This window comes from Enoplosus armatus, chromosome 11 (genome assembly GCF_043641665.1).
Source record: "Enoplosus armatus isolate fEnoArm2 chromosome 11, fEnoArm2.hap1, whole genome shotgun sequence".
Taxonomy (NCBI): Eukaryota; Metazoa; Chordata; class Actinopteri; order Centrarchiformes; family Enoplosidae; genus Enoplosus; species Enoplosus armatus.
In genome coordinates, this window is record NC_092190.1 from 11,986,851 (window position 1) to 12,003,003 (window position 16,153).

Consider the following 16,153-nt stretch of genomic DNA (forward strand, 5'->3'; position numbering starts at 1 on the left):
TGCACTGTTGGCTATTCAGCAGCACAACGGACGCTTAATTATTCTTTATGCAAAATCAATATGTTTCTAGCAGCCCAGACAGGCTCCGAGGAGGACATGCAGGCAAAGTGGGGAAAAATATCCAATAGAGGAGGAGGAGGGGAAAGAGGAGGAGGAGGAGGAGGAGGAGGAAGAGGAGGAGGAGGAGGAAGAGGAGGAAGAGGAGGAAGAGGAGGAGGAGGAGGAGGAGGGGAGTAGCCTCCATCTCAGCCTCAACCCCTATTGAGTCCAGGGGACATTATTTTCATGGTTGTCCTCTCAGGGCCTGGAGGCTGGCCTACTGTGACAGAATGACTCTGACAGCTGTGGCAGCACAATCATCACTTTTCCTTTCATTTGTTGTTGATATTTTTCATCTGCAGCTCGGGAGTTCTGAAAAAAAACAAAGGAGGGAAAGCCTTGATACTAACAATTGAATTACTACATTGGATCTTCTTTTTCTGAGTTTGGTGCTGTGTTAAACACGTCATGATTCAGCTTAGGTATAATTATATTAAAGCTGTCCCAATTATGAACACACTACTGCAAACATGTGCATGGTTACATATCCGTATGTGCTGTAAGTGTAATTTGACAGGATTATCAGTGGGTTTGCCTCCCTCCACTGTTCTCCCTTTGTCAGCTTCCCACTGTAGTCGAGTCACCCTGGGAACCTCTGCAGCACATGACCTGAATCTCAATGAGCTTTAGCTGCCACTGACCTCTCTGTCCTACCCTTCCCTTACAGTGCACACTATACACCTGCTCATGCAAGTCACACACTCGCATGAAAAAAAAAAGCCTACATGTGCTGCGAGGTACTTTAAATAGCTGTTTACTTTGCTTTATTGTGACAGAACCCATGGCAATATAGGACAGGCAGTCAGTGCGGTCTTCACATATGTTTTCAATAACGGAGGGTTCAGTGTGGGAATGTATCTGCCCGCTACTCTCTCAGCCCAGCCCTGAGCAGTGTTATCAGAAGTTCACACAGTTCACTTGAAAGTATCCAAAATCATTCCCAGGGTTTTCTACTGCTACTACTTCACATGTGCAGCGGTAGAAGTGAAACTACATCTCCTGAAGTCAGTCTTTAGTCTCCACAAGTCAGTTTGAGTATTTGCTTTGCTTATCAGATGAGGTAGTTGAATTTGCAAAAGTGACCTTTTCCCACTTCTCCATTTGCTTATTCTCTCTTTAAATCTCTTTCATCTTTGACATCAATCAGCTTCCTGTGGTGTTGCTGAATGTCACAGCTGAAAACCTCCTGCTGTGAGATGACTGCTCCGTTATCTGTCGCGGTATAACTGAACCGGCAGGGGCCATTGTATCAGCATGGCCGAAGACACGAGACAAGACGAAATAGAATCAAATTTTTAAATACCTGCTTGATATCCTGTCCAATAATGGCTTACCATTTGGTTTGAAAAACATCATCAACTCCTCCCCCATTGCACTGCAACCACCACGACTCCCATATTCAACCCGCCATGATTCCCTTTGTTCTTTCTGTCTATCTGGAGCCTAAAGGCATTGGCAGTCTGTTTACCACCCATGCCACCCACCTGCCACACTCCCCCAGGAGAAGTTTGGTCAGCACTGCCCGGCCTGACTTATTGCAAGTGAAGTGGACCATACCAACATTTCCTGGAGGGGAACAGTAGAGGGAACACAAAGCTACTTTAAACCTGACCTTTAAGGTTTTTTTTTTTGCTGACAGGAGCTTACTAACAAGAGGTTGGGGTTGTGGAGGGCAAGGAGGGGGAGGGGGTTATTTGGTCTACCCTCAAGTGGAAACCCAAGCGGACATGTGTGCAGACATCGCTGTCATCTTTATTTAGCCTTCCTCTGTCAGCCGGAGCATGTGGAGGTCAGTGTAGCGATGCGAGCACGCTAGTGCTCATACACATGTTAACAGTAGTAGCATCCTATGAGCCAATGTTCAAACCTATTGAACCCAGACACAACCCTCCGTGCGCATCTGGCCCAGGACTGAATCAGGATGCACCGTCTCACTCGGGAATTGGCTGCTCCTATATAAACTAGATCCGGTGCTTTTGTAGATAGAGGTCATAAAAAGGAAGATTGGTGACATTTTCTTGGCATTGCAGGTGATGAAAGAAATGTCAGCTGCTGAGCATGATGTTTGCTGAAGACTGAAATCTCTCTGCAGTGGGAGGAGGCCGCATGGCATGAATGATGAGAAATCATGTGTCAGCTGCATGTCAGGGTGAAGAAGTCACAGCTTCTGCTTTGTGTGAAGCAACTGTGTAATTGTCCATTTGCTGATAAATATCATCAGCTCTGCCCAGTTGTCATGGTGGAAAGGTTACTGATTGTTATAGTTTAGATTAGATTCTAGATTAGAAGGAGAAATAAAAAGATAAGTCTTGCTGCAAATGCTCTTATAATAAGGGCTAAAGTAGAATTAACACGGTAAAATATCGTTTGCCTTAAAATCTCTCTGAGGTGTCGCTTCAGTTACTTAAAGTGTCTATAATCAATATTTCTATATTAACAATGTATCAATGACAAAGTCAAAACATGTTACGATCTGAAAGCGGTGCCTGGTAGTGATGGACCTACAGGAAATGATCCCGTGCAGTGAACGGAGCCACCGTTAATGTTATTAGTAACACCTGTGCTTTTCCTACAAGTCAAAATGTCTGCTGTAAAAAAGGCTTATGGATCTATAATTTTGGCTAGACCCCTTAGTTCTAACCCCATCCAACACCTTAAGGGATGAACTAGAATGGCGACTGTGAGCCAGGTCTTATCACACAGCATCACTAATGCTCTTGTGACTGAATGGGAGCAAGTCCCTGCAGCCAGATTCCAGACTCTTGTGGAAAACCTTCCCAGAAGAGTGGAGGCTGTCACATTAACATATTAATGCCAAACGTTTTGGAATGAGATGTTTAACGATCACGCAATGTTCTGGTGTCCACATGGCTTTTTCTGGGGAGTTGTACGTAAGCTGAGCCTTCTGACATTGTACTGTAACACATGCTATGTTGTGATGAAGGAGCGGCTTTCTCGCGTTGGGACACGTTCAAGTGCTACCATCGTACTTTTTCCCATGTAGTGTATGTTAAATCACCTGAACATATTTTGTTCAGTAATCAGGCCGGATGACCAGAATTCAGTTGTGTAAGACGTTGCTATTATGACTTCAAAGACTTTAAAGGGAAGACTGGGTCACATAGTGTCCTCTGAGTGCCTGCGTCATGACGGCAGCACAGACTTGTACTTCATTAAGGACGCCGCTCTTATTGTGCCGGCTGCAGCAGTGTCAAATGGCAGCGCCATAACTCCAGTCTGCAACAGCTGCATTTAATCAAGCACTGCTTGGCTCTAATCAGCCTCGGCCTTACCCATCTCTGCTTGGCTCGTGGTCATTTTACACTGACAGCAGATTTATAAGGCTGGATATGAGAGTGCTCCAGTGAGACAGAAACACTCTTCACTGTGCTCAGCTCGATTTTCTCTGACGATCTTGTTCCTGGAGCCTCTACAGAGCACATTTGTCGAAAGCGGTGCCGAAAACAGGAGACACAGAATTCATTCAGGTTGTTTTGCCTGGTGGTTGCAACAGTCCGTTAGGAAGCACTGTGTGAGTATGGGAAGGGTGTGTTTTGACTGAGGGTCTCTTTCCCTCCAGCCTCGAGGGGTTGTGGCCTCCCTCATCAGCGCCGTCACCATATGGAAACAGCTGGTCCTCGGTGGTAGAGGATGCCCTCTGCACTGCATGAGGCAGCCTGGAGAGAGATAGTGGTGCTACACACAGGAAGGACCGACACAGGGAGGAGCAGTGAGGGTGGGAGGCTTGTTTGGGGAAGATTATGGATGCGGTTGTGGAAGTGTAAACCCTCTCACTAAGCTGGTAGAGCTTAAGTTTTTATTCTCTAAGCATTAATAGGAACACAGGCAGTGTCATTCTTTGCCTTTGAAACACTACATAGATTTACAGGCAGGCAAACCCCTTTTATTGTCGGATGAAAAGAGGATGTCAGCACAGTTCAGCTGTATGAAGGGAATTCTTGTAGTAGCTTGTGCCTCAGCAACTCACTGTCCTTTTGTGCAAAAGTAGAGGAGAAACTGCTTCCTTGAAACATACTCAGGCGCTGGGTCATTATCCGAGTTACTATAAACACTCTCTTTCTGTAGCTACGATACACTGGTGCAAAGCAGTCACGAGGAAGCAGCCAGGCAGAAATTCTCTCGTTGTGTGCCTGTCTGTGTCTCCTTAGGGCGTCTATAACCAAAGTGTTTCAGTGGAAATCCCTGACATTTCGTTGACCTTGCATGGGAATGTTTCTCTTGCTCCAAAGATGTGGTGGCTTTTTGAGGTTTGTGTTTCGTCACATTGCAAGTAATAGTCAGAAAGTGGGCGGTTAAGTCGGTCTTCAAAGCGTGTGTACTGTACGTGGGGTGAGTGAGGACAGAGGTGGTCACGGAGACCCTTAATCCCATCCTGATATTGTATCAGCCTCAAAGGCCTCTGGTCCATCATCTGTGACAGCAATGACACTGAAAACACAGATCAAAGATGGGGTGGGGATGTAGCTGCAGTAGCTTTTTGTGGCCAACTAAACTATTGAATGCCAGGATGGAAAGAGGGAAGATAGCAGAGGAATTTAGACAGACAGAGTTGTCATCTTTTTGGGGGACATGAAGTAGCACGGGGTTTGACAGGCCTGCACAGCAAGGCTCTTTTGTTTCTCACTGCTCTTTTGTGTCAAAGTCCTATCACTGTGGTTTCCTGAAGTTTGGTTGTCCTTTGTTTTAAATAAGAAAATGAAATGTCACTCGAATTGAACTGCTGAGAACAAAAGATCATATTAAAAATAGAAATGGTTACTGTACATGATCATAAAAGCCCAGAGTGTTATTTTAACCAGAATTCTTTGTTGCTGTTTTCCCTCCTGTTCACAGCAAAAAGCCTCAGGCAAGGTGCTGTTTGACCTGGTGTGCTCCCACATGAACCTCATCGAGGGCGACTACTTTGGCTTGGAGTTTCAGAACCATCAAAAGATGATGGTGAGTGAGGATGAAAATAAAAATAAAACGGAGCCTCTTCTTGTACATCTCAGAATTCGTTTTGCTTAAGACCAACTACTTAGTGATGTTTTTTTAATCTTTTTTTTAATCCACAGGTTTGGTTAGACCATATCAAACCCATTATCAAGCAGCTCAGACGTAAGTGCTAAATGCTTTACCATATTTTCTCAAGGCATCTTCTTCTTTTAGTGGCTCACTGTTTTATCTAGACAAAATGGCCGTCAAATCAGTTGAGAGCTTCTATACAGTATGATCCACGTGAATCTCACACACAGGATGTCAGTTTATTAGGAACACTTAGCTAAAACTAATGCAGTCTAATGCAACATCCCTGCAATAAATTCTACCTTCATGAAGGTTACAATGATTCACTTTGGTTTGGACCCGTTTTAGAGAGGTGTTAATTCAACTTTACAGTTATTTTAGGAGGATTAGAGGATTTAGTTTGTGCCTTAAATTATGTTGCATCATACTGAGAGGTGTTTCTTATATAATGTATAACCCATTTAGATCAATGAGGGTAGACAGAAAAACACCTGTCAGTATAAACAAACTGCAGCCTCCAAAATTCCTTCAGGAAGGCACTGCATTGGTTTAATCTAGCTGTATCTAATAAACTGGCAACTGAGTGTGTTTTGTGTTGTTACAAAACTCATCTTTTCCACACAGGACCGAAGCACACAATCCTGAGGTTTGCTGTGAAGTTCTTTCCTCCAGACCATGCCCAGCTACTGGAGGAGCTAACTAGGTGAGCTTTTCTCCAAATCCTTTCATCTCTACATCATGTTTGTCTTCCAGTCGGCATTAAAATGTGCATTTAAATACGATATGCTAATGTAAATGACTTCAGCTGTGACCGAAAGCGATTGTAGAGGCATAAATGAAACATGTGCTCCGGTTCCCAAAAGATTTATTCTCCTCCTCAGCTACGAAATTCACGTGTCATGGCTGCCATGTTTCTGATTTAGTCCTCTGGAGATTAGCGTGGAGCTAATGATTTTCTGGTTTCTGTTGCCTCGTTGTCGAGGAGGCTCACGACTTGCATGTTTTCACTGTCAGAGTGGAGAAATAATAGACATACAGAAAGTAATGTCTCTGATGTCTGTGTGTAATAATGATAATAATAATAATAATAATAGCACATACCAGACATCTGTCTTTATTATATCACACATATTAGATGGATAGTCTTTATTGTCCCAGGGGGATATTTGATTTCACAGTCTGCACATATTTGGTGACTCACATTGGAAAATATACAGATACACAAAACGAACATGTGGTTGCTGAAACAATCAGTTGAAAATAAAATTTATCAGCAACGATTTTTAGAATTGATTAATCGTTTAAGTCAATCATCAATCAAAAACTGCAACCATTCTCTGGTTCCAGCTTCTCCAACATGAGTATTTGCTGCTTTTCTCTGTTTTATATGATTAAAAAAAACTGGTTGGGTTTAGTGTTGGTGGGACAAAATGTGACATTTGAAGACGTCACTTTGGACTCTGGGAAACTTTGATGGCCATTTTTTCAGAAATGTTATAGAACAAACAAAGCGTGCCTCCATTACGACGTCAGGTAGCAGAACCAGCATTTGGCATCACAGTTTCATCAGGTCCATTGATGAAATTGTTGACACTTCTTATCCGTGGACCTCTGACTTTTGGGTGTGCACTGGCTCATTCATTTGTATTTTAAACTATCACTTAATTTTTGTTAATTAAACTAATTATTATACATTTTATTGAGACCATATTGGTAAGAGAAGCAGCACTATAACACAAGACAGTCAGTAAATCTTCAATAAATGACTTCACTCAACTTCTTTTGGAAGCCTTGTGTAAAATGAAAAGAGCCAGGGTACTTTGTATTTTATCAGAAATGTCGTTACAGCAACTACCTTGGATTCAGCAGTACGTGGTGTTTCTTTAGTTTTAGTTTCACTCTTGCACTGGAAACCACCACCACATCTACTGTGAATCTGTGAAATCTGCTTGTGTTTGTGTCCAGGTACCTGTTTGCTCTCCAGATCAAACAGGATCTTTCCTGTGGACGTCTGACCTGCAATGACAGCAGTGCCGCACTGATGGTCTCCCATGTTATCCAGTGTGAGTTCCTCATGGCTGTTTCCTCATTTAGCTCAAGAGACCAAAGCGTCGACTGATCAGATAACTGTCTTTGAAGACACATTATGCTTTTATTTTCTCCGCACAGAGCTTATCATCAAACATTGTCATATAGTACACTGCTCACCATTGCAAATTGATTATCTGTGTGTTGCTATGGATACCTTTCAGTCGGATGCCTGAACATAATCTTGCAGGACTGCTTCAGAACAACCGCACACATTATGGTGCCCTGCCAGAAAATGGCACAGAGGCACAGTCTATTACCCAAAAGTGGTCAAAGACAACATGCATGATGGCGGAGATCAGTTAAACGCTGTGTCTATACAGTAGATGTGCAAAAGAGTGTCGTTTTTTTTATTACTACACAAGGAAATATCTTTTGGAAGAAAGGTGTTTATCCCTCCAGTAGAGTTCAGAGACTTGGAGAATCTGTGTCAAGGAGCATTTAAGATATTCTGGAGGCTTACTAAAATGTTTAATCTTGTTTTTTTCTTATATCTTTATTTTGTATTTTGGCAGGTATTTCTGCAATAACATGACATTTTTCCTTTCTTCTCCTTAACTGTTCAGCTGAGATTGGGGACTTTGAGGAGAGCCAGTGCCGGTCACACCTCCTCAACAACAACTACATCCCAGATCAAATGCCCCTGATTGACAAGATCATGGAGTTTCACTCAAATAATATGTGAGTTTAATGGACCTGGAGCACTGTGTGGTGTGCACACTCTTAACATAAGGCATTTCTGTGATCCAGTCATAGTTTCTTTTTAGCTCTGTTCATAAGGTCACTGAAGCCACGGCTGAACAGCAATTATTCTCTTCACCCATGAACAGGAAAAGTTGTTTCAGACCTTGTGCATGTCCCGCAGGAAGGTTTTATTATACAGGTGACACATTCAGGAAATCAGCCATTGAATGAATGGGTTGTTTCTCAAGAGTGCTCTGTGTAGTTCTTTATCATACATGAACTTAGAAAAGCTAGTCTTTGTAAGTTGTTTTACAGCTTCTGGCCAAAAGTGGATATGAGTTTGTCCACTACTCTGTCAACAAAAGACTGCATTGAAATCTTCCTTCAACCCACCAAATGACTCACACAGCTGTTGCAAGCTGGGTTAGTAGGTTAAAAACACAGATTTTCAGAGTCTATTCTCATGTGTCTAATGCAGGAGTTTGTGTGAAGTGAGGCTGGTTCTAGTTTAAGAGTGGTGTGCTGCTGGGAGTATATTACTGGAAACGTTCCAGATCTCCTTTCACCATCCTCCCTCAAAAAGTCCTCATCAGTGCACAAATGTGAATACTTTGTCTCACCTCTACATTACAGTGGGCCGTCCAGAGATGGACACACAGTGGGCAGCTGCTACATGAAAAGAGCTCTGTTAGATTTGACTGCTCTCTTTGACTTGCCCTTTTTCCACCCAAGGCTTTCTCAGTTGATAACTGTAACTGCAGTTCTTTTGGCTGCGTGCCATGCTGAGTTAAATCTCTTATTAAGTGCCACACACGGGAAACAGGAAGGCTTATCCACTGATAAGAATTAGGAAAGTTAGTTAGCGTTTGCAACCCCTCCCCAACCTCCCACCACTGCTCCAAAAACTCAGATAAACATTAGAAACCTGGTTCCACTCAGACTTGGTCTTTTCACCTCAATTAGTGAGACACACAGCAGGATGATAAGCCAGGATTTAATTTATTTGTCCAAAAAATGTGCTGAGAGGATAATGAATGCCACAGTTTGCACTTAAGTCAAAGTGTTAAAACCTGGAAGTAAGATTAGCCCTTTTAATTTTGTTGTGTATTCATTCACCCTCCCTACTCTGGTCTATTTTTCAAAACACATTCTACTTTTGTTCAATACAAATATATAGATGTAAGGACAGGGTCACTGTTATTCTGTATATCGTTTCTGAAGAAATTCTCTCTAAGAAATTAGACCAAAACCCATAATGAGCCCAATTATTACCAGAGGTAAATAAACCCATCACAAATAAATAGTTTATTTTTTTTAAAGACTTAATTAAAGACTTTAATTTCCTAAAACAGCTGGTCACTGTAGTTTAAAGCAAATGTGACTCAAACGTACTTATATAGTGTATTTGTTGAGGACTATTTTTAGCTGCAGATGAATACACATTTGGTGCTCAAGGGAGTATTTACGGCAGCAGGATGATGTGTATAGGATTAACTCAAATATATTATTATAATAATAATGTTCATGATAATGAGGAAATATGTCATCCAGTGCAGCAGTGTGGCGAAGGAAGGAATGTTTCACAGATGGATAAGTTATATCGGGCTTTGGCTACAACAGACAACTCTTCCTAGCAGCATAAATTCTTTGTTGGTTTTGGTCTTTTCATGAGATTTGTTGAATAGTAATAATAAATATAAAATATCACCAGACTTATTCTTTAACTTGTTACTGTTGTGTTTTGTGCTGCTAGAGGTCACACACCAGCAGAATCGGACTATCAGTTACTAGAAGTGGCGCGCAGGTTGGATATGTATGGGATTCGTCTCCACCCTGCCAAGGATCGTGAGGGCACGAGGCTAGGCCTGGCTGTGGCACACACTGGTGTCCTGGTGATTCAGGTCAGTCACTTTGTAGGTCAACATTTGTTGTGTTTAATGGCAGTTGGTGTAAGAAGACGTCTGCATGGTACGGATGTGATTATGAAAACTTGAGGGTTTGGTCATTTGTGCTTGAAATGCACTTCAGTAGAAATGTTTGGTGGTAAAGTGTTACATATTTTTTTAAGCTTTAGGCATAAAGATTAATACATCTTTCATCACTGCAGGGACACACAAAGATTAACGCCTTCAACTGGTCTAAAGTGCGTAAACTGAGCTTCAAGAGGAAACGTTTCCTCATCAAGCTGAGGCCAGATCTAAATGTAAGTTGTGTCCCTTAATCACACTAAAATACAAAACCCTTCAGAGTTTGGTGTTGTGAGTTATGTTTTTATGTGTCCCCCAGAGTTCATATCAGGACACTCTGGAGTTTCTGATGGTCAGCAGAGACTGCTGTAAAGTCTTCTGGAAGATCTGTGTCGAGTACCACGCCTTCTTCCGCCTCTTTGAGGAACCTAAGCCCAAACCCAAGCCTGTGCTCTTCACACGAGGCTCCTCCTTCAGATTCAGGTAGAGAGAGTTTCTCACTGCACTGCAGTCACACAGCAGGGTCTCCCCATCACTTAACAGTCTACTACAGCTCTCCAAGTATAGCTCATCATTAACTCTCCTGTACTTGTCTCTGCAGTGGCCGCACGCAGAAGCAGGTGATTGATTATGTGAAGGAGTCTGAGTTTAAAAAGATCCCATTTGAAAGGTAAAGGCTGCAGACACATTTGACATATATGGTCTGGGCGAGGGTGCTCGGAGTGTATAACACTGACCTTCAACATCCTGTCTGCCAGGAAACACAGTCGGGTCCAACACAACAGTCGGGTCCAACACAACAGCCGCCTGTCGCCGTTGCCTTCTCCACGTCACCATGAAGTGCCAACAGAAGTGAGTCTCAGCTTTTCAGTGCATCTACAGCAAAGCCACATACGGTCCTTATGAATCTCATTATGGTCATTATATTGTGCTTCCATTCCCTCAAAGAAAGCCTCAGTAGTAACAGTTACTAATCGCATGTCATCCTGTACATAATGTTTTGTAATTCAAAAAGAACTTGGTATATTTATTTTTACTGTTGTCTGTTAGGTTTCAAGTGTATATAAGAGGACAGCACCCAAACTAGGAGACACTTGTGAATGGGATGAAAAATTATTTATTTATTCCTTTATTTTTTAATGCAGATTCGCACTTCATGGTCCTTGTGGTCCAAGTGTGGATCAGATCTTGGCACCTGAGCCTGCCAAGGTGTACAAACAAATGCGGGTTAAACCACATCTTTAAGCCTATTCAGAGACGGCTTCATACTTCTGGTCGCTGCACCTTTGGTTCCAAGTTGCACCTTTTGGTCTTTGGACCCCAGCATTACTTACGTGCAGTTGTTTACATCAGCTAGGAGTCTTCTTCTTTCCCACCTTTTGCTACAGTATTGCTTCATTTATTGGCACATTTCCACCACTGTCGATCAGCGAAATGGTCAGCAGGATGTGTGTTGTTTCGCCCCCCTGCACATATGCATGTATATGTGCATCCTCTGCGAAAGAAACAAACCCACTCATCAAAACAGTGCCACATGGCCCCACGGGTGGTCAAAAACATAGTCATGAATGAAATGTACTCTTGAGATGCTCTTATTCCCTTCCTCTGTCTCTTTCTGTCAGAGTGGTGCTCCCGGAGTAGACTCTCCTCCTCGGCGTCATTGGAAGGAGTCGGTGTTGGTGAGTGCAGAAGATCCCTCGGCCTCTAGGACAACAAGGGCAAGCCCGTCTCACCAGAGAAACGGCCACGACAGCAGAACGGGGTCTGTGTTCAGGACCGAAGAGACAAGAGGCTCAGCACGACAGACCCACCCAGAACAGCTGAATACAGGTCCAGCATCTCGGTCTGCTAAAGGCAGCAGCTTTTCCATTCCCTACATTGACTGCAGTGATGTAGATAGTGAATATAACATGGGCCAGGCTATAAGATTGAATCACAGTTACAGGGAGCAGGCCATGCTCTGCCGTGGGTCTGGCTCTGGGAGCATAAACGGGGCTCTGCAGGCCCAGCAGGAGCACTCTCTTGGTAGGATGCGGTACAGGGAGCCCCCTTCATCTTCTAAGCAATCACTCAACATGAGCCATGAGTTGGACGAGTCTTCCAAACAGTCATACCAAAATGTGCAACAAAGTCCTGTCCATAGCACTATGGCAGACATCAGTGCCCATAATAGAGAGACGCATAGCAGCAGCCCTCTCACAGTCCAACATATGAGTTCAAGGAGTGTCGTCAGCAGTCCTGCTGTGGCCCTCGGTTACTCTGAGCAGAATGGCTACAGCTCTGCTCCCCCTCACTTCGACGAGGGCAGATTCTCCTCCACCCCAAGCCGCTCTCCTCGCTTGCAAAAGCCCCACAAAGTGCGTCCCCACTCTGACACAGACCCAAACCAGGGAACATCCTCCCCAGGGCAAGAATCGCGCCCGATCCTGTCTCGGGCTGAACGTATGGCTGCTCTTGAGCGCCGCATGGTGGCCAATGGCCTCTCAGTAGCAGGAAGGTCCAGGGCCAATCTGGGGCAGAAACGCTTAGGGCAGGCTGGTGTCACACATGTGGGACCAGTTCATATGAACGACTGCTCCACCACCAGTGGTTCAGAGTCCAGTGAGTCTGAGGTGGAGGCCAACAGGGGCAACTGCAGCAGCCCCCAGATGTTTGATAATCCAGTGGAGGCCAACCCCACTTCCCCTATACCCAGGAACAAGTTTTCCTTCGGCAGCCTCCAGCTGGACGAGGAGGCAGATGAGGACGGTTGCCATGTCTTCAGTGATGAGGATGGCGCACAGATTTTCAGCTGTTAGTGCACAGAGAGCTTCAAATCGTCTCCATGGGAGAGTTTAAGGGGTTTAGTTTGTGTCCAGATGGTGTTATAAAAGCAGTGTTATGTGGGTGACAGATTATTTCTGTCAGAGGACAACTCGAATCTCCACACTCATGTTCACAGTCGTCTTCTTAAGCACAGCACTACCAACTAAATGCACTTTCTGAGCCCAGCATCAGTCTCTCTTTCATTGGGAGGCGTTTCGCTTTTGCACAATTTCATGAAGGAAGGAGTCTGTTCAGGGTTTTCTTGTTTATTACAGCGAGGGAGTTTATCTTTCAGCCTCCGAGTTCTTTGATTGTATTACCACATCCCTGCAGAAATACACAAGTGCCATGTTAGGATTTATAGCTAGTGAATAGCTACTTATTAATAAAAACTACAGAGAATTACTGGCTCCGTTTTTAAACTTGAGAATGATCAAAAGAGAATTCATTGGTACAGTTGCGCTTTTTTCTCACGTTCTATGCATTCATAAGACGTTTAGAACAAAAGTCTACAACAGAGTGAGTCGTTGAATGCTTGGTTCAGTTTATGTCTCAGATGCCTTATGACGTTCGATAGGGAAATACACATATCATGTCATTGTTGTCCGTAGACATTTTTAATTCTTGATTGATTAAGGTGGTGAGAGTTTGTACAGTTTTCTGCATTACACACTTTGTACTCATTGTACGTCCATTGTGGAGTCCTAAAAGACACATGAATATGTTGTGGCAGTAATTGTTGACTTTGTAGGCACTTATTGGGAACAATCCTGTTTTGTGTGATTTATTGATGCTGCGGATGCTGCATCTGGCTCGTGATTGTTATGAGAGTAGTGAGTATTTGGTGTCAGAGTGGAAACTAATGAATATACTGCAAATGCCACTTTGAACATCTGATTGGTATTCAGTATTGTTTATGTTTACAGTACCTTCTGCCCTTTTCTGATTTGAAACAGAAACTTTCGCCTGTCACGTTTTATTCACAAAGGTGGTGGGAATCTGCAAGACATACCACAACAGGAGTAAACATAACCTCACAATATTTTTGTGAGTATTGTCTAATAGCGTTAGAAAGGCCAGCAGTGGCTTGGTCAGGCTGAGGTGAAAGGTAAATGTCTGTTGCAGTGATAGTTTAGCCACTCTACAACAGCTTATAGCTCTTATGCTCCCCACTTGACTCATGCTTGAGTATCTCTGGCAGCAATTTGTTATCAAGCTAAGTCCTCGAACAGATATGGTGTCCACAAAATCCACTAGTTTCCAAAGATTGCAATGTACCCAATCTTCTTAACAAAATGGCACTGCACTTTTATTTTCTTGGTCACTTTTTCAGTTTTCTTTTGCACTTCTGTCCTCATGTGCATCTGGGTTGTTTGAGGGTTCCTGTTCTTTCTTTTATTTCTTTTTTTTTTTGTCCGATGTAAGCACTTGTCTGTCAGCATGAAACTGTCATATCTTTTCTGTTTATTTTTCCCAGCTGTCGACTGCATGTAAACCTGTTCTGTCACTCACTATAGTCTGTGTGGTGGAAAGAGGCGAGATTACCAGTATCTGGGTTCCCTTCTCGGCAGTGATCCAGCTAACGGCTGATTATTCCAGAGCAGATAGAACGTCGGGTTAAGGATGACGGGAGGAGCTTTGGGAATATGCAGGAAAATAGAAGCAGATTTTAGTAACAGTGTATGTGTGAAAGGCAGTTTAAGGGCAACAACTCAAAGCGCGGAGTCTCCTGGCTCATCCATCACTGTCGGCTGCTTCTGCGGTGCTCCCAGACATTTTTAGCTACTTGACGTCAAGCAGCACATCCGTAGTGAGATTTTATGGGTTTACTTGGATCGATATCTATTCTTTATTAGTAAAGGTGCTTGGATTTCTAAATTATTTGATATTTCACAACTATCAAAGGCTCATTCCCAATTCTTCTGTTATTCAACATGGACATGACAACATTAGTAGTCTAAATGTTAAGGCACATACCACACACCACAGCTTCCCCCTTGGTTGCATCCCTTGTTTCCTGTCTGCCTTTCTACTATCATCTACCCAGTAAAGGCAGCAAAAAAAAGAAGCAAACAATACAAAAATGCAAAACACTGTCATGTCCATGTAGATTAAACAACAAATTGAGACAGAAGTGTGCAGGTATTTTTTCGTCTCATGCAGATTATTGTTACCCAACACCGGCAAAAAATTATCTGCTGTGTCATGTGCCTCCTGATTATTTATATTATTATTGGCAAAACTTTCAAAGCTGCATGACATATAGTAGATTAGATTATAGTAGTTTATTTGTGGGAGTCACTGGATCACTGCAGTGTGAGGGAACCCTCTCTGGTGCACGAAGGTCCTCCATAGACCTGGAATGACACTCTGTACAAAGACTAAGTCATTTGGAGCAGATAGAAAATACCTGTAAATTTGTACATTTTACTCCAAACCATCTAACACATGTTGGTTTGGCTGAAAGTCCCAGGTCTGTGGACGAGACTTGTGTGTGTGTGTGTGTGTGTGTGTGTGTGCGTGTGTTTTTCAACCACTGGTGTCCTTCAGGGTGTGTTTCCGATGCATGCTGCACTAAACCAGGACGGAGGCGTGTTGCACATCATGCTGTTCTGCCCTGGCTGCTCTCTGTACTGTTTGTCTGTAGTCAGTCACTTCACTGTAATTTCATAATTTAGTATCACAGACTGGAGAATGTGGTGTTAGAGCAGATTTTAAGACTAGTAAATAAGTAAAACAGCGTATTAATATACAGTATTTTTACAGCTCACTGTGTCACTATTACAAGTAAATTGATGTAAAACTGATTTGTATTCATGGACTGAATAATGTATGTTTCCCTATTACCAACTGACTTTTTCAGTGCAGCAATAACAAAATCATAACAAGGCTGTTTATCCAAAACCTTAACATTCATAAATATCTGTTTTATATTTAATAGTAGGTAAGGCCTAGAAGACTGCATGATTTCACTCTTCTTTTACTACACTTTCCCTTCTGTCTCTCATTCACTCACAGTGTCCCTCTACATGCTCACCTGGCTTTGACCTTTTTATGCTGCTTTTCTCAAAATTCATTTAACAATGTATATATGTTATTTTAGAGTCAATAAAGATGACCTTTATGAAGTGAGGTCTTCCGAATCTTCTTTTTGAGACCCCAGAATTTGGTGTCATAGTAGATACTAGTCTTTTCCCCTTCATTCTCCCTGTAGTTTTGTAGTGTTTGTTGGTGAATGTTTGTGTATATACTGTAGTTTCTCTCCGCTCTCAGTCTTGTAGACGGTGTGGTTTCCACTCCTTCCCTTCATAGAGTTTGTAGTAAATCCTTCCCAGAGTTGTGCTGGTGCGTTGAGCTAGTTGCAACCGCAAGTTGCACTGGTTTGTGTGCGTGTAATCACTGTTGTGTTTGTGTCGATACACCACAGGACAGCAGAGAGAGGTGGGCAAGTTGCAGCTAAAACATAGTAAGTAAGCTCAGTGAAC

At 43.0% G+C, this 16,153-nt stretch overlaps 1 protein-coding gene across 1 annotated transcript in view; it reads left to right on the forward strand.

Annotated features, from left to right (window-relative positions):
- Positions 1–16,153, forward strand: part of LOC139292105 (FERM, ARHGEF and pleckstrin domain-containing protein 1) — a 46,326-nt gene that overhangs the window by 18,827 nt on the left and 11,346 nt on the right. The window contains exons 2-12 of the mRNA XM_070914267.1: positions 4,954–5,058; positions 5,175–5,217; positions 5,749–5,827; positions 7,090–7,187; positions 7,779–7,893; positions 9,650–9,797; positions 10,004–10,099; positions 10,183–10,346; positions 10,465–10,533; positions 10,622–10,715; positions 11,486–11,693. Coding sequence (XP_070770368.1) covers positions 4,954–5,058; positions 5,175–5,217; positions 5,749–5,827; positions 7,090–7,187; positions 7,779–7,893; positions 9,650–9,797; positions 10,004–10,099; positions 10,183–10,346; positions 10,465–10,533; positions 10,622–10,715; positions 11,486–11,693 — 1,219 coding nt within the window. The remainder of the gene's footprint in view (positions 1–4,953; positions 5,059–5,174; positions 5,218–5,748; positions 5,828–7,089; positions 7,188–7,778; positions 7,894–9,649; positions 9,798–10,003; positions 10,100–10,182; positions 10,347–10,464; positions 10,534–10,621; positions 10,716–11,485; positions 11,694–16,153) is intronic.